The 22,184-nt window shown below is 74.8% G+C and overlaps 3 protein-coding genes across 3 annotated transcripts; all 3 read right to left on the bottom strand.

Annotated features, from left to right (window-relative positions):
• Positions 1-869: 869 nt before the first annotated feature.
• TEDC1 (tubulin epsilon and delta complex 1) lies at positions 870-8,105 on the bottom strand. Its single transcript, XM_037501871.2, has 8 exons — positions 7,965-8,105; positions 7,810-7,882; positions 7,152-7,354; positions 6,384-6,539; positions 5,692-5,790; positions 4,216-4,302; positions 3,303-3,896; positions 870-3,194 (listed from the first exon to the last, which is right to left on the bottom strand). The coding sequence occupies exons 1-8, from the start codon at positions 8,103-8,105 to the stop codon at positions 2,574-2,576; spliced, it is 1,974 nt and encodes a 657-aa protein (XP_037357768.1). The 3' UTR covers positions 870-2,573.
• Positions 8,106-9,457: 1,352 nt separating this feature from the next.
• Positions 9,458-10,799, bottom strand: CRIP1 (cysteine rich protein 1). The gene is made up of 5 exons (XM_037504115.2): positions 10,713-10,799; positions 9,982-10,076; positions 9,858-9,915; positions 9,720-9,766; positions 9,458-9,614 (listed from the first exon to the last, which is right to left on the bottom strand). The coding sequence occupies exons 1-4, from the start codon at positions 10,750-10,752 to the stop codon at positions 9,726-9,728; spliced, it is 234 nt and encodes a 77-aa protein (XP_037360012.1). The 5' UTR covers positions 10,753-10,799; the 3' UTR covers positions 9,458-9,614; positions 9,720-9,725.
• A 4,812-nt stretch (positions 10,800-15,611) lies between these two features.
• CRIP2 (cysteine rich protein 2) lies at positions 15,612-19,998 on the bottom strand. The gene is made up of 8 exons (XM_037504114.2): positions 19,889-19,998; positions 17,642-17,736; positions 17,370-17,427; positions 16,941-17,081; positions 16,801-16,869; positions 16,624-16,718; positions 16,121-16,178; positions 15,612-16,043 (listed from the first exon to the last, which is right to left on the bottom strand). Exons 1-8 carry the CDS (start codon positions 19,929-19,931, stop codon positions 15,976-15,978), a joined length of 627 nt encoding a protein of 208 aa, XP_037360011.1. The 5' UTR covers positions 19,932-19,998; the 3' UTR covers positions 15,612-15,975.
• Positions 19,999-22,184: the final 2,186 nt, after the last annotated feature.

Below are 22,184 nucleotides of genomic sequence, written 5' to 3'. Positions count from 1 at the left end.
GGGCGCGCCCTGCACTTGGCCACACGGCGCATGTGGGGACACCTGGGGCCTGCACCGCACACGCTGTCTATCCGCCGCCAAGGAACCGCCCCGGGAGGCGGGGGAGCGAAGAATCCTGGAGGTCACGCCCAAGAGAAGTGAAGATACGTGTGAGGGGAGCTGCCTGCTCACACCCCAAGGCGGACCCCGCCTCCTCCAGGGTCGCCGGGCCCAGCCCTCTGCCCGCCTTCCCGATGCCCTCAGTCTGCCCCCACAGGGGCGGAGGGAACCTTCAGAATGCAGACGGCCGCTGGCCTGCCGGTGCCCGCTCTGAAGACCTCACACCCCCCCCGTACAGGCCCCCCCACTCTCCCTTGCACCCCAGCCTCTGGTCCCACCACCGGGTCACCTCTGCCACTGCCCCACGGGGCCGTGGTGCCAGTGGGTGAGCCTGCCGTGTCCTGAAGGAGCCTGCCCTGCCACCATGCCGGGTCAGGGGGCACCCTCTGTCCACGCTGGCACCACATGTGAGGCAGCCCTGACCCTGGCTGAAAGGGAGGGCAAAGGTGGCCAAGAAGGACCAGCGGTGAGGACCCAGGGGCTCCTCTCAGCACCCAGGCCCTGTGGGGGGCAGAGGCACGGGGGCGAGGTGGCGCCAGCTGCAGGGCATCGGCCCAGGACACCCACCCAGCCCTCGGCGCCCAGCCTCCCCCCCCCCCCCGCTGGCGCTGCGGAGAGCCCAGCCTGGACTCCCACTCCTTGCCCCGTGCAGGGGGCCTGGCCTCGCTCCGGGGCACACGGGTCTGGGGTCTCCAGCCACACGCTGGCCCCGCGGGAGGGCAACCTGCGCCTCCGCCTGCTTCACCCCGCCCCCCAGCTGCCCACCGCCTCGCGGGTTCCCCTTCCCCCCACGGGATCGCAACCCGCAAGGTGCTGCCGTTTCAAGATTCTCAGAGGCTTCTGACTCATGGCCCGGGAGGTGGCCAGGCCCCGGCCCAGGGCTTTGTGCCACCCCAGCGCCGCGCTCGCTCAGCCCCGTCCCCCGGGAGACTGCCCTGTTCTCTCCCGCAGGCTCTTGGTGGTTTTTTTAAGAATTTTTTTTTTTAATTTTTGCATAGACGAACTGGGGTGCAGGCCAGAAGTGCGGGGTGAGACGACTCCCCAGAGACAGAGCAGGGAGCAGAACAGGTGGATCCACTGAAACCCACTGCTGAAGAGCAGCGGGGAGACGGGAGGGTCTGCTGCGCCTGTGGGTCACTCCCAGGCCGGGGGTCACACTCACGCTGCTGCAGTGACCACCTGAGACTGACCCCCAGGCCACCGGGAGGCCCCTCGCCACCAATTCTTAATGCCAGGAATCCCTGATGCTGCACCCCTGCTCGCCTCCCCTGCTCGGCTCCTGTCTGGCGTGTTGCCAGCCGGCGGTTTCTGGTTCTGAGGAAACCTGATGGTCTCGGGAGGCCCCTCCCTGGTGGTCCGGCCTCCGTTCCAGCGGGCATTCTCTGCCCCTCCACGGCGGGGCCCTGCACTATCCTCATCCCCAGTAGGCCGAGGCGGGCTGGCCGCACTCCGGCTGCCCTGAGACTGAGCGCGTGGCCAGGGCCCTGAGCCCATCTGTCCCTACACAGCGGGCCTGGACTGAGGTGCTGGCCGCAGGGCGGACAGGCTCGAGGCGGGGATGGGCAGGCAGGTGGAGGGGGTGGGCAGGCAGGTGGACAGGGTGGGCAGGCAGGTGGAGGGGGCGGCCTGCCCAGGGGGCTGGGCCCTGGGCCTCCCGGCACCTCCATGCGTCGGGGAAGGGAGAGGCCGGGGCCCCTCAGACACACGACACACTCAGGGTTCTGCCAGAGTCGTACTGCGGCTACAGGCCAGGTGAACCGTGACACAGAGCTGGCACTTGGCTCTCCGGAAATCAGGCTCCCGAGGGCCCTCGGAGCGGGCAGAGCACCATGTGCAGGAAAAGAAGGGCGGCAGCACCCAGCAGGGCCAGGAGGAGCTGCTGTGTGCCCCAGGAGGGCACCAGGGCTTGACGGAGCGCTGCCGCAGAGACAGACCGGCCGGGGACGCTGGAGGAGTGGTCAGGGGCGTGTCCCTGCAGGGACCACAGAGGCGGTGGGTGTCCACTGGGGCGAAGGCACCTGGGCCGGCAGCTGCTGCCCTTGTGAGGGGTCGTGCCGCAGGCCCCTGGGTGGCTTGGCCCAAGAGAAGGTCCCGGTAGGCTGGCCCTCCAGGTGCTGAGGCTGGACAGGTGCCCAGCAGGCCAGGGTCCGATCCCTGGGGAAGGCTGGCGCTAGGCAGGGCTGAGGCTGCCTGGGCCAGCCCCGGCAGAGCGTGGCCGTGCGGCAGGCCGGGCAGGTCCCCACACAGACGGCTCTTTGTTGCCCCAGCCGCCTAGGAACAGTGGCCCCTCTGTCCACATGCCCCCATCCCCAAAGCATCGCCCCAGGAAGCAGCAGACACCCCGCTCCCTCTGGTGCCCACGCACACTGCCCCGGGGGGAGGCGGGCAGCGCACAGGACAGGCCCGTAGTTCCCCAGCAGCTGGGCGGCCCGGCCTTGGAGACGGGCTCCCGCAGGGACACCACCACCGGCCCATCACTGTGTACTCGGGGTGGCTCCCCCAGATGAGCCCCCAGGCCCGTGACGGGGCCCTCGGCGGCCAGGTGGCGGGATCCAGAGGAGACCAGGCAGCGCCCCCGCCAGCCCGGCCAGCTCCTGCACACAGCATCCCCGCAGCTGCCGCAGCTCCGCCTCCAGGCAGGCCACCCTGCTCCTCAGCACCCCGATCACCTGGGCTGCCCGTAGGCCCCCGGGCGCCGTGGTCGAGCTCCTCACCAGCCTGCAGGGCCCATGGGGCAGGCCCGGAGCCCCGCCTTGCCCCCAGGCCCGCCGCAGGGCCTCCAGCTCCTGAGCCACGGCCTCCCGCACGACCCGCCGCGAGGCTCTCCGCTCCGGGGCCCTGGCTGCAGCCTGCGGGGAGAGGGCTGTGAGTGCTCCGGGGACCCCTCGACCGCCCAGAGAGAGGGGGCGCCCTAACCCCACACCCCCTTCACCAGGGCCTGAGCCTGAGCCAGGCGAGGGTGGCAGGGACAGGACGGCAGCCTGCAGGCTCCCTCCCTTAGGACCCGCGGCTGCAGGCCTGGGGGGGAGGTGCGAGGGAGGCCAGGCTGCCCCCAGTGGGCCAGTCCCTGGGAGCCAGAGCCCGGAGTGCAGACCCTGAGGTCACCCCCCACGCCCGAGCCTCCACTGCCCACTGCCCTCCAGGAAGGGGTGCTGGCCCAGGCTGAGGGGGGGGTCTCTGAGGTCACACCAGGCCTAGTGCACAGCTGCGGGGGGGGCGGTTTGCACTCGCTGGCCTAGGAACCTCCCGAGCCCCAGGGACCAGCTCCGAGGCCCCCGCAAGACCTGGGAGACCCTGCAGGACAAGCCAGCCTCATTCCTCCTGAGGGGTTCCCGTCCCCCACGACGGGGCAGCAGGCCGGGGACCCCTGCCCTCCGCGGCCCCTGGGACTCGCTGGGGGGCCCACGCCAGCAGCGGACTCGGAAACGCCTCGGGAGCAGAGACAGCGCCGCAGCAGGCCCCGCAAGGCCCCACAGGTCACAGGGCAGGGAAGGGGCTGGGGCCAGCAGAGTCCCCAGGAGAACAGCGGCACCTCCAAGGGGGTCCCTCAAGAAGCCGGGGGGCCTCCCCACACACCCTCGCTCGCCAGAGCGCAAACCGCACAGAGGGCCCTCGCACCCCGTCCTCACCCCGGCCTCCCAGGCTGCCCGCCGGGGCAGCGCCACGCCCTGCAGCTCCGCCTGCAGCGCCTGCAGCTCCCCGCACAGCAGGTCCAGCTGGCCAGCCCCACGCTGGGGAATCTCAGGCAGAAGTGTGGGCTCTGAGGCCTCCGGGGCGCTCGCGCCCAGCACCGAGTCCTGCGGGGAGAGGCCGAGTGAGGGGCTGGGCACAGCCGCCAGCCCAGCCAGCACCCCAGGCAGCCCCGTGGGGGGCCAGGCCCACGTCCAGGTCACACCACAGCCAGACAGCTGCACAGCCCCCCTGACCCGCGGGCTGAGGCCCCCGAGCTGGGCAGGGTGGACAGAGGGGCTGGCCCAGAGCCCCCAGCCTGGAGCAGAGCCAGCTGGTGGAGGGGGCTCTGCAGTCTCCTCGCCCCGACCTGGATGCGGGAGGACCTGGGTGTGCGGCCGCTGCAGCCAAGGAGGGGGCGGGGGAGCGGGGCCTGGGCTTCCTGACCATCCACTGCCAGAAGACCAGCTCGCGGCGTCGCCACTGCAGAAAGGCCTCCAGACGCGCGTTCTCACTCTCCAGCCTCCGAAGCAGCTGCAGGCAACCAGGGACGGCTGTGGTGGGCACCGCAGGGCTGCCGCCCCGCCCACCACACGCCCCTTGCCAGGCACCACCTGCCGCGCTGCCCACCCCCCTCTACTGCCCACGCCGGCTCTGCAGCGCCCGCAGGCCCGGGCAGCCCCACCGCCATGCACGACCAGGTGGGCCCATCTGCCGTGGCCCCGAGCACCTCCAGCCCACAGGTGAGGGCCTGAGTTCAGGTCTCCGCCCACATTCCACCCTGACTGGGGGCTGCGCCCAGGAGGCCGCACTCCGGAGAAGGGGCACCCATCCCGGGAACCCCAAAGGCAGGGCAGAGGGTCCATGGGCCCAGGGGAAGGTGCTGGCGAAGGGTGGGTCTGGGGTGACGGCTCAAGGCAGAAGCCCCACCCAGCACACGCCAGACGGCCCGCGGGGCCCAAGGAGAAGGCTGCACGGCACATCTGCTCGCTGGGAGGCCCCGCCTCTGCTGGCAGAGCGAGAACAGGGGACACCACAGCTGTCTGAGAGACGCAGGGCGCACCCCGACGCTGGCCAGCGAGGAGAGGGGCACCCCACCCACCTAACAGAAGAGCAGCCACAGGGGCTCCCCCACCATCCCTGCCAGGGACGCTCAGGACCTGGGGTCGGCAGCACCCACCCCTGCAGTTCTGTGGCAGCAGCCCCCCGACCCCACCAGCCTCCCCGGGAGGGCACCCCACCTGAGCGGGCCTCAGGCAAGGTGGGGCTGGAGTGGGGACAACATCTGCTCCGCTGCAGCTGGGGGGCCAGGGGCAAGCAACTTGGGCTCCCCAAGTCACCCTAAAGGGCAGATGGAGCCAAGGGCACATGGGAACCCCCAGAAGCGGCCCTGAGCACAGCCCCACCCCTGAGCCACAGGCCCTGGATACCCCTGGCCCCACCCGCCCAGGTCCCAGGGCCTGGGGATGGAAGGGACAGGGCACGGGGTCTGTGCCTGTTAGGAGGGGCCGCCCTGGCTGTCTCAGGCCTCCTGCGCAGCCTGTGCCCGGGCCAGGCAGTACGCCCCCATCCTGGACGGACCAAAGCCCTGTCCTCGGGGGACGGCCAGCCTGAGTCTGGACCAGGAGCCCCTGACCAGAACTGCCCAAGGCAAGGAAGCGGGCGACAGACGGGAACCCCAAGGGCCAGCAGAGTGTGGGTGTGCCAGGCAAGCCCAGCCACGTGCCCACCACGAGGTGACACCTTGGCCGCTGCCAGCCTGGCCTGGCTTGGCCGTGGGTCCACACCGCAGCCCACCGGGGCTCCCGTGACGAAACCCAGCTGGGCTGGGGCAGGACCGTGAGCTTGGCAAACAGCCACGCCAAAGGCTGGAGGGCAGCCACCGGCCCCCACCGGGAGCACATGCACTGCCCGCCGCCTCACCTGCCGGCCGCCCTCCGGGTCCCTGAGCAGCTCCGTTTCAGCAACTGACAGGTGGCCAAGGCTCTGGTCGCTATGGCAACCTCGGGTATATGAGTGGATCTGAAACAGTGTAGACCCCAGGCTGGGAGGGGGGTGGGGCAGGCAGTCCAGCCTGCAGAGAGGCAGGGCTCAGGGAGGCTGCACCTCGGGGGCCTCTGGACAGGCAGTGGTGGGGACACCGAGTCACCATCTGGTGATGCAAGCGACCCCCCCAGTGCAGGGAAGCTGAAGGTAGCGCCGGGTCCCAAGCAAGAGGGGCAGCTGGAGGCCAAGCCAGGAGGCCCGGGGACAAGGGGACCAGGGGCCAGAGGGACCAGGGTCTCGGGAGAGGCAGCTGAGCAGACTGCCAGGGCAGAGGTACAGGGTGGGGCTCAGCACCCCGGAGCCAGCGGGGGAGCCTGCAGCCACATGCCCACCCCTCCTGGGTGAACGGGGCCCTCAGTTGGGACCTGTGCCCCCAAAGCAGAGCCCCACCAGCCTGCAGGGGCCTTCCGAGGGCTGCCCGCTGCCCGCACCAGCCCACACCCTGCCAAAGTCAGGGCCCCAGTGCGAGCTGGGCAAGCTGGACAGGCGCCAGGCCGGGAGTGGCCTGAGCACGCAGCGGGGCAGCAGGGCGGCGGGCAAGACAGCCGGGGGCTGGTGGCGGACACTACCTTGCTCAGGAGGGCGCACTGCTCCCGCTGGCTGGCCGCCAGGGCGCGCCGCCGGAGCCGCAGCTTCCCCGTCAGCCACTGCAGGCGGCGGGCGTCCACGGGGCCGTCTGCGTCCGCGTGGGGTGCGGGAGAGCCGGGGCTGGCCAGGGCCTCACACTGCAGGGGGGCGAGGGTCACCCCTGCTCCCACAGCCCGGGAAGACGCCGCGGGGAGAGGGGAGGAGCGTCGGGGCGGGCCGGGAAGGCGCTTGCGCTGACGGAGGGCTGGAAGAGGGGCTGGACGAGGGGCTGGACGGGGGGCTGGACGAGGGGCTGCACGAGGGGCTGGAGGGGCGAGGGGGCTGGACGGGGGACGCTGGACGGGGGGCTGGATGAGGGGCTGCACGGGGGGCTGCATGAGGGGCTGGACGGGGGGCTGGACGAGGGGCTGCACGGGGGCTGCACGAGGGGCTGCACGGGGGGCTGCACGAGGGGCTGGACGGGGGGCTGGACGAGGGGCTGCACGGGGGGCTGCATGAGGGGCTGGACGGGGGGCTGGACGGGGGGCTGGACGAGGGGCTGCACGGGGGGCTGCATGAGGGGCTCACGAGGGGCTGGATGAGGGGCTGGACGGGGGGCTGGACGAGGGGCTGCACGGGGGGCTGCATGAGGGGCTGCACGAGGGGCTGGACGGGGGGCTGGACGGGGGGCTGCGTGGGCGGGGGCGGCCTGGGCCAGGGTGCCCACCCCCCGCTGCGCGCTCCGGCCCGGGCTGCGGGCGCGCACGCACCTGGCACAGCGGCACCTCGTCGCCCAGCCGCACGCGGGTGCGGGTCAGCAGCCGCTGGAGCAGGGGCCCGCGGGCCAGGAGCCAGGCCACGGCCAGCAGCAGCTCCCGGCTGCCCTGGGAGCCGTCCTCGGGGAGCCGCGCGAGCGCCCGCCGCGGGTAGCCCTGGCGGCGCAGCGCGGCCTTCACCAGGCGGGCTTCGGCCTCTGCGGAGGGACCACAGCTCAGCGGGGCCACCGCCTGGAAGTGACCCCGCCCAGGCCCCCAGGCGCCCCGCCGGCAGGGGCCCGGCCGGGGAGGGGCAGCCGGGGCGCTGGGCCTTCTCCAGTGCAGGGGCAGCGCGAACCGGGCGGCCAACGCGGTCAGGCCGGGGAGCCGGGCTCGCGGGCGGGCTTTGCGAGGGGGCGGGGCCAGGGACGCGAGGGGGGGGCCCCCCGGCCCGTGGGCGTGGCTTGGCCGGTGGGCGGGGGTCGGGGGTGGAGTTTTCCAGGGGTGGGGCTCGTCGGGGGCGGGGCGGGTCGCGCGTGGGCGGGGCAGCGGCGAGGGGCGGGGCTTAGGGTGTGGGCGGGGCAGCGTTTGGGGGCGGGGCTTTGCGGGCGCAGTGGGCGGGGCAGCGGCGAGGGGCGTGCCGGGCGGGGCTTCGCGGAGGGGCGGGGCTTACCCGGGGCCGCAGCGGCGCCGGCGGCGGGCGGCGGGCTGAGCAGGCGCAATAGCAGCCGCCAGAGCGCGGGCGCCTGCGGGGGTCAGAGAGCGGCGGTCGGCAGGGCGGCCCCTCCCTGCACCCGCCGCGCCCCGGCCGCCGCCCTCGGGCCTCACCGCCTCCGGACGGTCGAACTTGGCGCGGCGGAAGGTCTCGGGGCTGGGCCCATCGGGCAGCGTCCGACTCAGAGCGGCGATGGCCTCGGGCAGGCCCGCGGCGCCCTCTGCCCGGTCCGCCCGGCGCCGCCGCCGCCCCATGTCGCCTCGCCGGGCCGCCGCCGCGGGTCCCGCGCCCAGTCCGAGCCGCGCCCGCTCTGCGGCCCGGAGCCAATCAGCGCGCGGGCTGGGTCCCCGCGGCCAATCAGCGCGCTGGCCCCGCCGCCGCCGGCTGGGCGTCCCGCGGAGCCACTTCCGGCCCGCGGGCCAATCGGCTGCGCGGCCCGCCGTCCGAGAGCCAATCGCGTCACCGCGGTCCCGCCCCGCCCCTCGCGCCCGCCCCGCCCCCTCGCGCCCGCCCCGCGCCCCCACCTCCGGGCCTGGCTCGGCGCCCTCCGCCCGCCCTGCCCGCCCTGCCCGCCCGCGCTGTGCCCGGGAGCCCGCACCGCCGCGCGGAGCGCGTGGCCGCCCCGCTGGGCGCGGGCGGGGGCGCGGGAGGAACCCGCCCTCCCCGGCGCGCCCCGCGCTCGCGGCCCCCGGCGACCCCGGGGCCTCTGCAGCGCCGCCCGGCGCAGCCCCGACGGGCCTCGCTGCCCCCCATGCTGACGGAGGCCGGGGGCGGGGGACCCCGCGGGCGCCGAGGCCTCGGGGCTCAGAGCCGCCGTGCGCTGAGCAGGAGCCTCGGAGCCGGGCCCTGTGGGAGGGGGGCGCGGCCGGGGCCCTGGACAGACGAGCCCTGGGAGGGGGCCGCGGGGGCGCGGGAGACGGCAGGGGCAGGCGCCTCGGGGCCCAGGGCCGGCGCCGCTGTGCCCTCCTGCCGGCCAGGGCAGCGCTGTCCCAAGGCCCACCCCACCCAGGCCCAAGCAGAGACCCTCAAGCCTGCGCCTTCTGCACGCCCCTTTGGCTCCAAGCGCCCTGGGCTGCGGACCACCCACCCGCGGACACCCACCCCGCCCGCGGGAGCCCTGGCCTGGCCAGCGCAGGCCTGCTGCGGGCCAGCAAAGCCCCGGGGCAGGGCGCCCAGGGGGCCTTCGAGGGGCCTGGTCCGCAGCTGCTGCCCCACTGACATGCCCCCTGCACAGCCAGTCCTCGGTCCCGTGGGGGCAGCTGGCCGCCCAGCTTCCGGGCACGGAGGGGCGGCTCCCCCAGTCGACGATGCACCAGAGTGGGGTGGCAGGAAGTGGGGAGAGGCAGCAGGACGCCCCACCACAACTCCCCCAAAGTGTCTCAAAAAGGGAACCAGCCTGAATTCAGCTGGTCCCGCCCTGGCCACCTGTCCCCACGGACCCCCGGGCCTGCCTGCACCCATCTGGGAGCCTTGCAGCCGATCTCCGCTGGAGCTGGGCCCAGGCCGCTGTGGTCCAGGGGCGTGGGGGCTTGCCCTGTGGGTGCCTGCAGACAGGTGTCCCTGACAAGCCCTGCCCCGCCCCCCTCCACAGGACCAGGCTGGCCCCCCAGCTCGGCGCAGGTACACACAGGTGCACACAGGTCTTCCCGGTGCTCAGTTTATTGAGGGCATGGGGTCTCCGGGGACACCGGGGCCCGGGACCAGCCTGGAATTAGCCGCAGGGGCCACGCTCCGAGGGTGGCCAGGAAGGGGGTCCGCACCACCTGCAGAGAGACCGACAGTGGGGAAGCAGCCTCGCCTCCCCGGCCCACACGCAGGAGGTCCCTTCCTGGGGCCCAGGGGGTGGGCTGGGCAGGATGGGGACGTACCTGGGTTCACTTGAAGGTGTGACTCTCAGCGCCACCCCGCCCAAAGCCTGCAGGGACAAGGGGGGGGGTGGTCAGGCCAGGAAGGGGCTGGGGGCGGCACAGGGGGCAGGTGAGGGCCACGCCCGGAGGGGAGCTGACCTTTAGGCCCGAACATGGCGGCGTAGCAGGGGTGGTTGCAGTAGGGCTTGCCTTCGTGCTGCGGAGAGAAGGCCATGAGGGGGACGCCCCTGCCGCGGACCCCGGCCCCCAGGCGGGCACCTACCTCGGCGTGGCCCCCCGAGGTCAGCGTCTTGCCACATTTCTCGCACTTGAGGCAGGGCCGATGCCAGTCCTTCCCCAGGGAGGTCACCCGCTCGGCTGTGGGCGACGGGCCGTGAGCGGCGGCGCAGGACCGCGGGGCCCCCCGGGCGTGGCGCGAGCGGCAGCCGCTGCTGGCCCGGGGCGGGGGCGGCCCGGCGGCCCGGCGGGGGCCCCGCGGGAGCCCTCCAGGGAGGTGCCGGCCCAGGGCCGCGCCCCTGCGGGCTGGGGGGGCCACGGGGCGGGAAGGCGGGGCGGGGCTGCCGGGGTGGGCGCTCCGGGCTCCCCGGGCTCTGGGGGGGGGCGCGGGCGGGCGGGCTCCCCACTTCCTCCTGCGCCCCCCCGTGCCCGGGCGCGGGCCGGAAGGGGGCGCGGACCTGGCGCGCTGGGACGCCCCGGGCGCGGGTTCCGCGTCTGCTCCTGCTCAGCGCCGGGAGGGCGGCCAGCGCCCCGCGTTCCTTCCTGCCCCGCGGGGTCTCCGCCCTGGGCGCGCCCGAGAAGAGGCGGGAGACGCCCCAAGAGGGGAGGCCCGGAGCCGGGGAGGCCCGGACGGACGGGGCATGGGGACGGCCCAGCCGGAGAGGCACGGGAGAGCGCGGCCGCAGAGGGGGCGCTGACCCCACCCCCGGCGGCCCCGGGGGAGGCCGGCCTCGCTTCCGCGTGGGGCGCGCGGGGCCCGGGGACACGGGCGCTCACCGAAGTACACCTCCTTGTCGCACTTGGGGCACTTGGGCATGGCGGCGCGGCCGGTCCGGCGCGGGAGGCTGAGGCGGCAGCGGGCGGACAGCGCGGGACTGGGTGGGTCCCGCTTGGGTCGGCTCCTTTCAGGGACCCCGGGACCCCGCCCCTTCGGGGCCCGCCCCTGGCCCCGCCCCCGAGCCCGGGGCTTAGACCCCCGCGGACCCTGGGTCCAGGGCACCGGATCAGAGAGGTCATCGGCCACCCGCCTCTGGAGGACCTGCCTGCCAGGCGCACCGCGAGCGGGGGGCCCGCGGGGGCCGGGGCGGGGGGAGTCCGCGGGGCCCTATTGAAAGGGGCGGGGCCCCTCGGGCAGGTTCAAGCTGCGGCCCCGCCCGGGGCTCCCGAGTCGCCCGGGTCAGGACCCCTGCCCGGCCCCCCAGGAGCAGGAGGTGCACCCCCAGCCCAGCCTGCACGCACCCCCTCGCGCCTCCAGATGGACGGGAGTCCCGAGGGGCGGTCGCCTCCAAAATGCAAATAGATACAAACCAGCCAGCGTGTGGGTTCACCGCACGCACTGAGGGGGGATCCCTGGGAAGGTCCCCGGGAGACCCCAGCCCCGCCCCTGGCCGGGAAGTCCAAGAGGCCGCAGGGAGCGTCCCAGGGAACTGGGGGGGATTCCGACCCTGGCGCGGCCCACCCTCTGCGGGGATGATGTGGGTGTGGCCACCTGGGTCATCTCCGAAGGGCCGCGCCTTGGGGGGGCGGGCAGGGCAGTGTCCAGCGCAGCCCAGCGGTCCACGTCCCTCCCCAGGTAAAGCAGAGGCTGGCCTGGGCCTCCCAGTGCGAGGACTGACCCACCCACCCAGGACAGGGAAGTGGGGGTGGCAGGCGCTCCCCATATGCCCACCCAAGACATCTCAGTCCTCTGCCAGCTGCCGGCGGGGCGTGAGGGTGGGGGTAGCAGCCTCTGCTGAGCGGGTGAGGTCCCCGCATTGTGTCCCCGGGGCAGTGCCTGGCCCATCCCTCCTCCCTGGTGGTGACTGTCACCCAGGTCGCCGCCCCCCGTCTGGGGAGAGGGATGTCCACTCTGTGGACCCTCCTCGGCGGTGCTCCCACGCCACACCCACAGGACCGAGGCTCGGAGACCCTCCTGCGCCCCTGCGTGCCCGCCCCAGCCCAGCCGCCCTGCCCCCTCCCCTGGGCAGCACCAATGTCCTCATGGCCCCAGACACGCCCGAATAGAAAACAAAACTTCATCTCCGCCCTGCCCCTTCTGGTCCTCAGGCCCCGGGGCTCAGGGACCCTGGCAGCACCCAGCGACCACAGCCCCAGCCTCCCTGAAGCCCACCACCCCAGCCAGCCCCGCCCAAGACAGGAAGGGGAACCCCCATCTCCGCCTTGCCTCCCAGGGCAAGCACGGGACAGCCGGAGGCCTGCCGGACCCCAAGCCATCCTGCCCCCAGCCTCTCTCCATCGCTGCCCCCTGCCCTGGACCCCATCCTGGAGACCCTCTGGTTGCCCACCGCCTGGGGGTGCGGCGCAGTCCCCGCCATAGCCCCCTTCTCCCCGAGGGGCGCCTGCCTGGCGTGGGGCCCAGCAGGGCTTCTGCAGCGAAGCCCTTGCTGGCGGGGCTGGGGAGAGGGTGACAGCAGGCGGGGTGCTGGGCAGCCTGGGGACAGACCAGGAGGGTGCCGGCGGGCTGAGAGGTGGGTCCACGACAGCAGGCTGCCCAGCAGCCCCCCACACCCCGGGCAGTGCTCCCAAAGGCAGATGTGACCCGAGTCCTGGGGCGCACCAGCCTCCCGGGGGTCTGTCCAGGCCACCAGGGCACATGTTGGGGGAGGTGACACCAAGAGCTGGAGCTGGCCCTGCCTCCAGAGATGACCCCCTGCCACCTCACCCCGCTAGGAGCAGGCCCCCCTTGAAAACCAGGGTGATGAGTCCTCTCCTGGCCTTCCCCGCTGTTTTGCCCGTTGCCATAGTTATGGGCGGGGGTGGGAGGAAGATGCCAAGGGGGGCCAAAGGCCACGGCCACACCCAGGGGTGGGTGCAAGGTTTTCCCAGACACTCACACACGCACACCCGCCCAGACCCCCTGCAGGTCCGGGCAGCTGCCAGGCTGGCGCCCTCCTGCTCCCCTGAGCCCCCCACAGTCGTCAGGGTGACGTGCCTCAGCTGTAGCCCATGGCAGGCGAGCTCCTGCCTCCCCAACTCCCAGTCCAGGGGTGCCCCCCCTCTTCTGATGATGTTGTTGGCATTTGCTGCACAAGTACAAGGGGGCAGGGGACCCCCGCGTACCCCAGCACCTGTGCTGGCCCTGCCACCAGTCACCACAGGGGCACAGGCAGGCATCGGGGCATCAGGGACACAGTGGCCAGGACAGGGATGCACAGCCACCCAGCTGCTTGCCCGAGGCGCCACCTGTGCCAGGACAGCAGGAGGACGCCAGGACCTGTGCCTGGAGGCCACTCGCCCCACAGCCGTGCCCGTACACCCCCATGCCTGGCCAGGAGACCCAGGCGGGGATCAGACAGGCCCACCCTGCGTGGCGGGGAGGCTGAGATGGGCTCAGGCCCCAGAGAGGGAGGTGGGCAGCCCTGCCAGTGACCGCTGAGGAATCTGCCCCCAGGGGCAAGGTTCTGCTCCCAGGCTGGGCGGCCCCCGCACCCACCTCCCAGAGCTGGGGCACTGGCCTCTGCTTGCCCCCCAAGTGCCCACTTCCAAGCCTCTCAGAGAGGACCGGGTGTCAGACACCCCTCCAAGGACTGGAGGGCTGGTCCCTGCACCCCAGGGTGCTGCGACCAGGACCCGCTGAGCCAGCTGCCCCCCCAGCCCGGGCGTCCGCCTGCCGGCCCTCCAGGAGGACACACAGCGGTTCCCAGGGTTTATTTTCAGCAGCTGCTCTCCAGGGACCACCACACCACACCCCCCACACCCCCACACCCCCCTCGTCTGCCCCAGGGTCTGCTCACGGGCCTGCCTGGCCAGGAGGTCCTGTCTCTCCCCAGGCAGCAGGGAAGGGACAGGATACTGCCTGGAGGGGCCCTGAGGCCCTCGGAGCCCACCCTGGGGTCTGCGGGCCAGGCCAGAGGGGCTGCCCTGCCCTCCTCTCCCTGGAGGCCGGGCCTGATTCCAGGAACTTCTGAGTCCGGAGCCAAAGCCCTGGCAGAACCACCCCGAATTCCAGCCTCATCCCCGCCAGCCAGGCCGCGGCGGGCGCTGCCCCTCCCCGCCCTCCCCAGGGGTCCGCCAGGCCTCAGGGGTGCAGGAGGCCCGGGGGCCAGCGGCGCGCCCCCAGCGGGGCTGCCCGGCGGAGGGCGCGGAGGGTCCGGCCTGGGGGGTGCGGGGAGAGGGGGGCACCGCCGGGGCCCCCGTCCCGGGTCGGGGATGGGGCGCGAGGGTCTGGCCAGGCAGCGCGAGCCTGTCCGGCCGGGGGCCAAGGGCCGCGCGCGGGGCAGGCGCTGGCCAGGCGGCCCCGCAGGCCTCGCGGGCGCCGGGACGGCTCCGGGCTGCGCGGGGCGCGAGGGGGCGGGCGGCCTCGGGGCCTCGGGGCCGCGCGCAGGGCAGGGGCCGCGGCCGGCGGGGCGGCCCCCCCGCGAGGCCCTGGCGACGCGAGACAAACAGGAGCGGCGCCGCCCCGTCTCCACGGCAACCCCGCGCAACAAACACGGCGGCGCGTCGTGGGCGCCGGCAGGAAACGGGCCGGCGCTCCGCGTCCCGGCGGCCCCGCCCGGCCCAGGCCGCCGCCCCCGGGGCGCCCGGGGTCCCCGCCCCGCAGCGCAGGGCCCCCCCACCCGCCGGGGCGCCCCGGGCAGCCCCCGAGCCGAGCCGGGCCGGGCCGCGGCGCGAGGAGAGGGGCCCGCCCGCCCCTGGGTGGGGGCGGTGCGCCCCGGGCGCCTTCCGGCGGGGGGGGGGGGGCGCCCGGCGCGGGGCCTGGCGGGGTGTCCCCGGGGCGCCACAAATCACCCTGGTGGGCGGGCGGGGCTGAGGCGGGAGTGGGAGCCCACCCAGGGACCGGGGGGCCAGCGGGCGCCCCGGGAGCCCCGCGGCCGCGGGGGCGGGAAGGCGCGGCCGGGCGGGCCCCGGGGGTGGAGGGGGCCGGGCCGAGGCCGGGGGCGCGGCGCGGGGCGGGGCGGGGCGGGGCGGGGCTCCGCGGGGTCGGCGGCGCCCCCTGCTGGGCTGCCCGGGCGCGGGGAGAGGGAGCGCGAGCCGGGGCGGGGCGCCTCTGGTGTACCCCCAGCCCCCCACGCCGGCCCGGCCGCCCCCCGCCGCCGCCAGCCCCCCACGCGCCTGCTCCGGCCGCGCTCGCCCCTCCCCGCCGCCTCGCGCCAGCGCCCCCCACTCCGCGCGCTGCGGGGGAGACTCTCCCTGGGCAAGGCGGGGTGAGCTCGGGCACCCGGGCGCGCCCCGCCCCGCGCCCCCACGCGGAGGGGCCACCCTTGCGTTTCTCCCGCGGCATCCCCGGGACCGCCAGCGGCTGTTGCCCGCACGAGGCTCTGTGCACGTGGGGGGCATCCCGCGGGCGCCTCCTGGGCCGGGGTCCGCCCGGGAACCCGGGAACCCGGCCGCAGCGCCTCACCTTCCCCGCCCCGCCCCGCCCCGCGGCCACGGAGGGAGCCCCGCCCAGCTGGCCTCGGCCGGCCGTGTAGGGCATTCTGGGCTCCATTCTGCTCTGGGAGTGAGGGAAAGACCCGGGGGTGCAGTTGTGGGGCCCTCTGCTGTCCACTAGGTCACCTAGAGTCCACCCAGAGTCCACCCAGCTACCTTTGGGCACCACTGCCCACTCTTGGCATGTCTAGGGTCCAGGGCCCGCCCCCAGGCCCGGCCAGAAGCCAGGCACAGGGCCCTGGACATTGGCGGATGGACAAAGGGACATGGCCCACGCCACCACCAGGACACAGCGCCAGGCCTGTGGATCTCAAACCTTTTATTGACAGCAAGTCAGGGCAATCGCGTGAGCCATGAGGGGCGGTGCGCGCAGGCATGGGACCAGCAGTGGGGGTGCCCCCAGCCCCGGGCAGTGGGAGGGCCTGGCGCGGTGTCCCTCAGGGCGCCATAAATAACACTGGTGGGCAGGCAGGGCCTGAGGCCAGGGTGGGAAGCCCACCTCAGGGACCCAGCGGGGGCCACAGTCACACAGACACGGGGATCAGGGGGGCACAAAAGGGGGCGATGGACAGTCTAGACAGACAAGCCAGGGAGGGGCGCACAGCGCGCCGCGCCAGCAGCTCCCCTGCCCGGCCGCGGACCTGCAGGCCATGCCCCGAGCAGGCCAGGCCTAGGGCTGGGCTTTGCCCTCGGGGTCCTTGTCGTAGATGTAGCTGCCCACGGCTCCGGTGTTCACACCTGCGGAGAGAGCGCGGGCTGGCGGCGAGCGGGCGCGGGCAGGGGGCTCCCGCGGCCGGCACCCCCCGCACACTCACCCTTGGGTCCGAAGAGAATTCCGTAGCAGGGCTTGTGGCAGTAGGGCTGGCCATCGTGCTGGGCGGGGTGGGCAGCAGCGGGTGAGCCAGGGCTCCACAGCCCCGTGCCCACCCTGGGCTTCCTCGGGCCGCGCGCCTGCCCCCTCCTCCTCCCATCCCCCAAGCCCTCAAGTCCCCAAAGCCACGACCAGGTCCACTCACCTGCAGGCAGGGATCCCCGCAGTTACCCCAACACCTGTGCCAGCGAGCCTGCGCTCCGGCCACCAGGGGGCAGACTCTCCCGGCACGGACCTGCCCAGCGGCCTGCGCCCCCCACCTGCACCTGTCCTGGGCCTGCACCCCGCCTGCAGCTGCGCCCCAACCTGCGCCCCCGCCAGCGGTCGGCACCCATGATCTGCGCCTGTGGCCCGCGCCCCCAATTGCGCGTCCACCCTTCACCGCCCGAGCCCGGCTCTGCTCTCTCCCCGCAGGGCGCCCCAGGGCGACCCCGGCCCGCGCCTCACCTCGGCGTGGCCCCCCGGAGTCAGCGTCTTCCCGCAGCGCTCACAGCGCAGGCACGGGCGGTGCCAGTCTTTGCCCAGAGACGTCACCTTCTCGGCTGCGAGAGGAGGCCACAGCTGACCCCGGCCGGCGCGGCGGCGGGCGGGCGGGCAGGCGGGGGCGCGGGTGGGGCCACTCACCAAAGTACACCCTCTTGTCGCAGCGCGGACACACGTTGGGCTCCCCGGTGAAGGTGGTGACGCTGGAGGCTGGGGAGGGGCCGGCGTCAGGCGGGTGGAGGCCCTCGGGCACCCCTCCCGCAGGGGCGAGCCCCGCACACCTTTGCTGGGCCCCTTGGGGGGGCCACTGGCCTTCCGCTCCTCAGCGCGGACCACCGGGACCTCGATGGGGCCTGTGACCTGAGGGCCCTCGGCCGCCGGCTTCTCGTAGATGTAGGAGCCGGCGCCTCCGATGTTCACCCCTGGGGAGGGCGCGGCGGGAGGGGCTTCTCAGATGGGCGCCCCCCGCTGCCCTGTGGGCCCCTGCACTCAGGGCACCAGCGAGCTGGGCAGAGGTCTGGGTGCTGGGCTTTCGAGAAAGAGGGGCGATGGCAGAGACCCAGCCTTGGGGGGCGCCTGGGACTCTACAGGCCCTGGGTCCTGGCAGCCCCAGGGGCCCTCCACTGGACACAGCCTGAGTTGGGGTCTGCTGCACTGCGAAGCCACCCCCACCCCCCGCACTCCCCCTCCGGACCCCGCGGCTTGCTCACCCTTGGGCCCGAACAGCGTGGCGTAGCAGGGCTTGTGGCAGAAGGGCTTCCCGGCGTGCTGGGCGGGGCCGTGGCGTGAGTGCCCGGGGACTGGGGCAGGGCCCCAGGCCCCGCTCCAGACCCCCCAACACCACCCAGGCCCAGACCCCCCCCCCAGCCCCGCTCCAGACCCCCAACCCTGCCCAGGCCCAGACCCCCCAGCCCCGCCCAGGCCCAGACCCCCCCCAGCCCCCCCCAGACCCCAAGGCCCGCCCCAGACCTCCGCGGCTCACCTCAGCGTGGCCCCCGGGCGTCAGCGTCTTGCTGCAGCGCTCACACTTGAGGCAGAACTTGTGCCAGTCCTTGCCCAGGGAGCTGACCTTCTCAGCTGGCGGGTGGGGTGCAGGTCAGGGAGGCGCCAGCACCACCCCTCGCGCGGCCCAGTCAAGCACCTCTCCACCTCCACTGCACGCCCGGCTTTCTCAGGCACCTGGGCCCTTGCACACCACCCTGAACCCCCAATCAGGCTATGGAGTTGGCAGAGCCCTGCTGCGGGGAGCAGCCTGAGCCACCAGGCCCCTGTGGGGCTGGTGCAGAGCCCCCAGCCCGCCGCTTGCCTCCTCCAAGTTCTGGGGTCCCCACCCTCTACCTCGGCTGCCGCCTTAGCACCCCCGGCCCGAGGCCAGCTGCAAAGACGGGTGAGCCAGGGGCTGCCGGCCCCCACTCCAAGGCGGAAGTGTGGGGGCCTCCGGGTGGACGGAAGCCCAGGCTCCCAGGGGACCTGCAGGAAGCAGGAGGAGCAGAACCGGAATTCCGCAGGGTCGAGGCCTGGCTGGAGCGGGCGGGAGGGTTGCGGGGCCGGGGCCGGCCGGGCCAGAGGGAGCCTGAGGACCACAGCTCTCCCCGTCCCTGCACAGAGGCTGCCCGGGCGGGCGGAGAGTGCGGCCGGCCCCTCCTGGGGACAGTGTTGGCCCAGACCTGCAGGGTCACTGACCCAGGGACGCCGCACGCAGGCTGGCTGGGCCCCTGTGTCCATGCCAGGGCAGGCGGGAGTTGGCTGAGCCCAAGGCAGGCTCGGCCCTGCCAGTCCAGCCTCCCCCCTGCTGGCCAGTGCCGCCGTGGCATCTGCAGAGCAGGGAAGCCAGAGCTGTGTGGACGGTCAGCGGGGTGGTGTGGCCGTGCAGGGGCAGGGGAGTGACCCACAGTCCCACTAGGCGGGTCCACGGCCGCACAGAGTGCCCCGGCAGGGAGCCCAGAGCTACGGCCAGGAGGCCCGGGCAGGAGCAGTGGGGCTGATCTTGGGGACACAAAGGCCACGAACACTCAGGGCCGTTGGCAGCTGGGGTGGCGGCGAGGGTGCAGCCTGGAGGGGGGCTGGGTCCTGCCCTGCCGCCCCCGCCCCGCCCGGGCCTAGGCCAGGCCGGGAGCTCTGGTCTGAGGGCCTTTGTCTTGTGCCGGGCGCCGGGCGGCCAGCAGGCTGCCGCCTTTCCGGCCTGCCCCAGACCCATCCGCCAGGGCCCCGGGACGGACCTGGCTGGGCGCCCACCATGTCGGGCAGCGGGGCTGGCAGGACACCCGGCGACACCCCCATCCCAGGCTTGGAGGGAGGGCGGCTCGGGTAGGGGTGCGGGGCCGGGGCCGGGGTGGGCGCCCCGGAGGCAGCCGGAACCCCCGGGGCTCCCAGCCCTGCAGGAGCCTCAGGGCCAAATCCGGTCCCTCCACTCCAGGAACAACAACTGCCCCTCGGGGCCAGCAGGAGGCCGCGGCCGCCCGCACCTGGGCCCGGCGCTGCCCTGGAGATGGGCCAAGTCAGTGCCCTGCGGCGCGGGCGGGCGGGGGGGGGGGGCAGGAGCTGCCGCCCGGGCGGGGTCCGGGAGGACCGGCGGGAGGAGGGAGCGCGGCGGGCGGGCGGGCGGGCGGGCGGGCGCGGAGGGAGGGCGCCGGAGGGCAGCTTCCCGGGGGCGTCCGCGGGGACAGCCCCTCCCGGCCGCCCCGACCTTGAGGGGCTGGGCCTGGCCGCCGGCTGCAGTGCCCTCCGGCCCCGGGGCCCTCGGCCGCCCGCCCGCCCGCGCGCGCGCGTGGGAACCTCCTGGAGAACTTGGGCCGGGCGGGAGCGCGCCGGGAGGGACAGGCGAGGCCGCCCCCGCGCGGCCCGCGTCCAGGCAGAGCCCAGCTCCGGCCGCCCCGCGCCCGAGGGCCGGGTGGGGGCGGGGGCGGGGTGGCGCCCGCGCCGGCCCGACCACGTGTCCGCGGGGAGCCGGGACGGGCCCGGCGGGAGAGCGCCCCGAAAGACAGCGGGGCGCGCGGCCCCGCCCGGCCCCGCCCGGCCGCGCCCGGAGCCCGCGCTGCGCGCTCGGAGCCGGGCGCCCCGCGAGCGGCCGCATCCCGCGGAGCCGGCGCCCCGCCCGCGCCGTCGCGGCTCCACCTCGGGCCGCGCCCCGGGCCGCGCGGCGGGGCGAGCGCCGGGCCCCGGGCGGGCGGGCGGGCGGGCGGGCGGGGCGGGGCGCGGGGTCGGCCGGGCCGCCGGCGGCCGCACTCACCGAAGTACACGGTCTTGTCGCACTTGGGGCACTTGGAGGCCATGGTCGGTGCGCCCGGTCCGCCCGCGCCGCGCCGCGCCCGCGCCGTCTCCCCGCGCCGCCGGCCCGCGCCCCGCCCGCCCGCCGCCCGCGCGCCCATTGGCCCGGCGGCCGGGGCGGGGCCTGGGGAGCCCGCCCCCCGGTCCGGCCGGGGCGGGGGCGCACCTGCCGGGGGGCGGGGGGGGCCGGACGCGCCGGGCCCGCCGCCCCTGCGACCCCGCGAGCGAGGCGGCCTCACCCCCGGCTGCCCCCAGCGCCTCGCCCGTTTCCATGGCAACGTCGGGGCCGCGGGGCGGGGAGTCGGCGGCGCGCTCGGCTCCCCGCGAGTCCGAGGGGGCGTCGGCCAGGAAGGGCGCGGGGCGCAGACGGACGGACGCCCCGACGGGCGAGCCGGTCCCCACGCCCGGCCCGACGCCGGGGCGCCCGGGCCCCCACCCCGCCCTGCCGCGCGCCGCCCCCGCGGGGCCCTTTGTTGCTGGGTTTCTATGGCAACGCCGCGCGGCGGGCTCGGAGCCGGATCCCCGGCGGGCCGGTCCCGGCGCCCGCCCCGCGCGCCCCGCCCGCCCCTGTCAGTGGTGCTGGGGGCGCCGGGGGCGGCCGCGCGGGGGCGGCGCCCGCCCTGCGAGAACAGCCGGGGCGCGCTGGAGGGGCGCGGGGCGCCTCCCGGGCCGCCGGCCAGGGCGGCAGGGAAGGGAGAGCGGGGCGGCCCGGGAGACCCCCTGGGTCAAGCGGGGGGCCGAGGGGACGCTGCCCAGCACCCTACCTGGGCACGCCCGTGGACCTGCCAGCCCTGGGCCAGACCCTGCCGCCTCCAGGCCTGGGCCCCAGGGGCCCCTCCCCAGCTCCCCCACTCCCGCGCCGCCGCGCCGCCCGGCCCACTCCCCCGGCCCCTCCCTCTGGCAGCCTCGCGGAATCTGGGGGGACCCGGAGGGCTCTGCCCCTTGTGCACCTTCTCTGGGACCCGGCCCGGCTGAACCTGAACTGAACTGGGCAGACGAACCGGCCCCTCCAGAGGCAGTTCTGACTCCGCCCCTCTCCTGGGGGCGGGGAGGCCTGTTTGGAGGGAGGGAGAGGGGTCAGGAGCACCACAGACCCAGGGGCCCCTGGAGCGCCCACCACCCAGCTCCCTACACGCAGACCTGCACCCACTGCCGTTTCCATGACAACAGCCGAAACAGGGCCCCTGAGCCTGAGCCCCCAGCCTGCCCAGCGCCCCTCTGTCTCCACCTGACTCTGTCCCCAGGCCCACCCCGGGGAGCTGGTGCACACGGGGCCAGCTAGCTGTGGGGGCTCCCCACAGGTCAGCGGTTCCAGGCTCCAGGCTGGCTGGGCATCAAGTGTCTCTGCATAATTCATGGACCCTGCCCCCCACCGAGCAGGCACCACTGCCATGCCCTCTCCGCATGGGGACCCGCTGGCCCTGGGCTGTGTGGACCACTGCGGAGGTCGGGGCTGGACGGCGCAGGTGCGTGGGAAGGCAGGGCTGGGCGGCCACAAACCTGGCACTGGCTGAGCCTCACAGATGGGGCAGAGGGTGGCCAGCCTCTGCCCTCGCCCTGCCCCGCTGCAGTCCCTGGACCCCCGCCAGAGGCTCCCTGGGGCCCGGCTATTCTGGGCCTGGCAGGAAGAGGCACCAGCCATGGACGGAGAGCGGTGTCCACTCTGAGGACGCTGAGGCCCCAGGCCAGGCAGGAACAGGCAGGGCAGGCTGCGGAGAGCAGGATGCAGGGCGGGGCGGGGACAGGCCCGAGGGGCTGGGCTGGCACCCCGCACCAGGCAGCCCTGGGACAGGGCACGCAGGATGCCAGGCCGGGAGGGAAGGAGGGCGGGCGGAGGTGACCCTTGCCCACTCAGGCATGCCCTGGACCTGGGCCCCACTGGGCCTCAGGGGGGGGACCAGGCTGCCCCGGTGTCCCCAGGCTTTTGGGTCCCCAGTGGGCACCTACTCCTCTGTTTAAGCCTCACTCAGACCCAGGCGGTCCAGGCCCGGGGGGCAGGTGGTGGGGCCCCCCTCTTCTCAGGCTCAGGATGGGGACCAGTTGGGCAGGATGGGAGGAAGGCCCTGGGCCTGAGAAGTGGAAGGGACTGGAGGGGCCGGGGGCAGCCCCGGTGAGATGTGGGGGCAGCCGGGACACTGCAGGCTGCGAGCTGGCCAGACGCTGCAATTGCCACACTGGCCCCAGGGTCCAGGGCCTCGCAGGAGGCGGGGGAGCCCCTTATCTCCATCTGGCTGGGGCAGACAGAAGTGGTTTCTATT

The sequence above is a fragment of the Talpa occidentalis genome, unplaced genomic scaffold, assembly GCF_014898055.3.
Source record: "Talpa occidentalis isolate TD23 unplaced genomic scaffold, MPIMG_talOcc4v2.1 talOcc4.11, whole genome shotgun sequence".
Taxonomy (NCBI): Eukaryota; Metazoa; Chordata; class Mammalia; order Eulipotyphla; family Talpidae; genus Talpa; species Talpa occidentalis.
Note: the sequence above shows the minus strand (reverse complement) of the source record. Positions and strands in the feature narration are given on the sequence as shown.

Coding starts and splice junctions, on each gene's coding strand:
- CRIP1 (XM_037504115.2), bottom strand. CDS start 10,752: ATGCCCAAGTGCCCCAAGTGCGACAAGGAGGTGTACTTCG. Junction 9,916..9,981: donor CCTCGGGGGGCCACGCCGAG/GTAGGTGCCCGC, acceptor TTCTCTCCGCAG/CACGAAGGCAAGCCCTACTG. Junction 9,767..9,857: donor CGCCATGTTCGGGCCTAAAG/GTCAGCTCCCCT, acceptor TTGTCCCTGCAG/GCTTTGGGCGGGGTGGCGCT.
- CRIP2 (XM_037504114.2), bottom strand. CDS start 19,931: ATGGCCTCCAAGTGCCCCAAGTGCGACAAGACCGTGTACTTCG. Junction 17,428..17,641: donor CGCCCGGGGGCCACGCTGAG/GTGAGCCGCGGA, acceptor GGCCCCGCCCAG/CACGCCGGGAAGCCCTTCTG. Junction 16,179..16,623: donor CTCCGGGGGGCCACGCCGAG/GTGAGGCGCGGG, acceptor CACCCCGCCCAG/CACGATGGCCAGCCCTACTG.
- TEDC1 (XM_037501871.2), bottom strand. CDS start 8,105: ATGGGGCGGCGGCGGCGCCGGGCGGACCGGGCAGAGGGCGCCGCGGGC. Junction 6,540..7,151: donor ACGAGGTGCCGCTGTGCCAG/GTGCGTGCGCGC, acceptor GCCCCCCTGCAG/TGTGAGGCCCTGGCCAGCCC. Junction 4,303..5,691: donor ACCCGGAGGGCGGCCGGCAG/GTGAGGCGGCGG, acceptor GGTTGCCTGCAG/CTGCTTCGGAGGCTGGAGAG.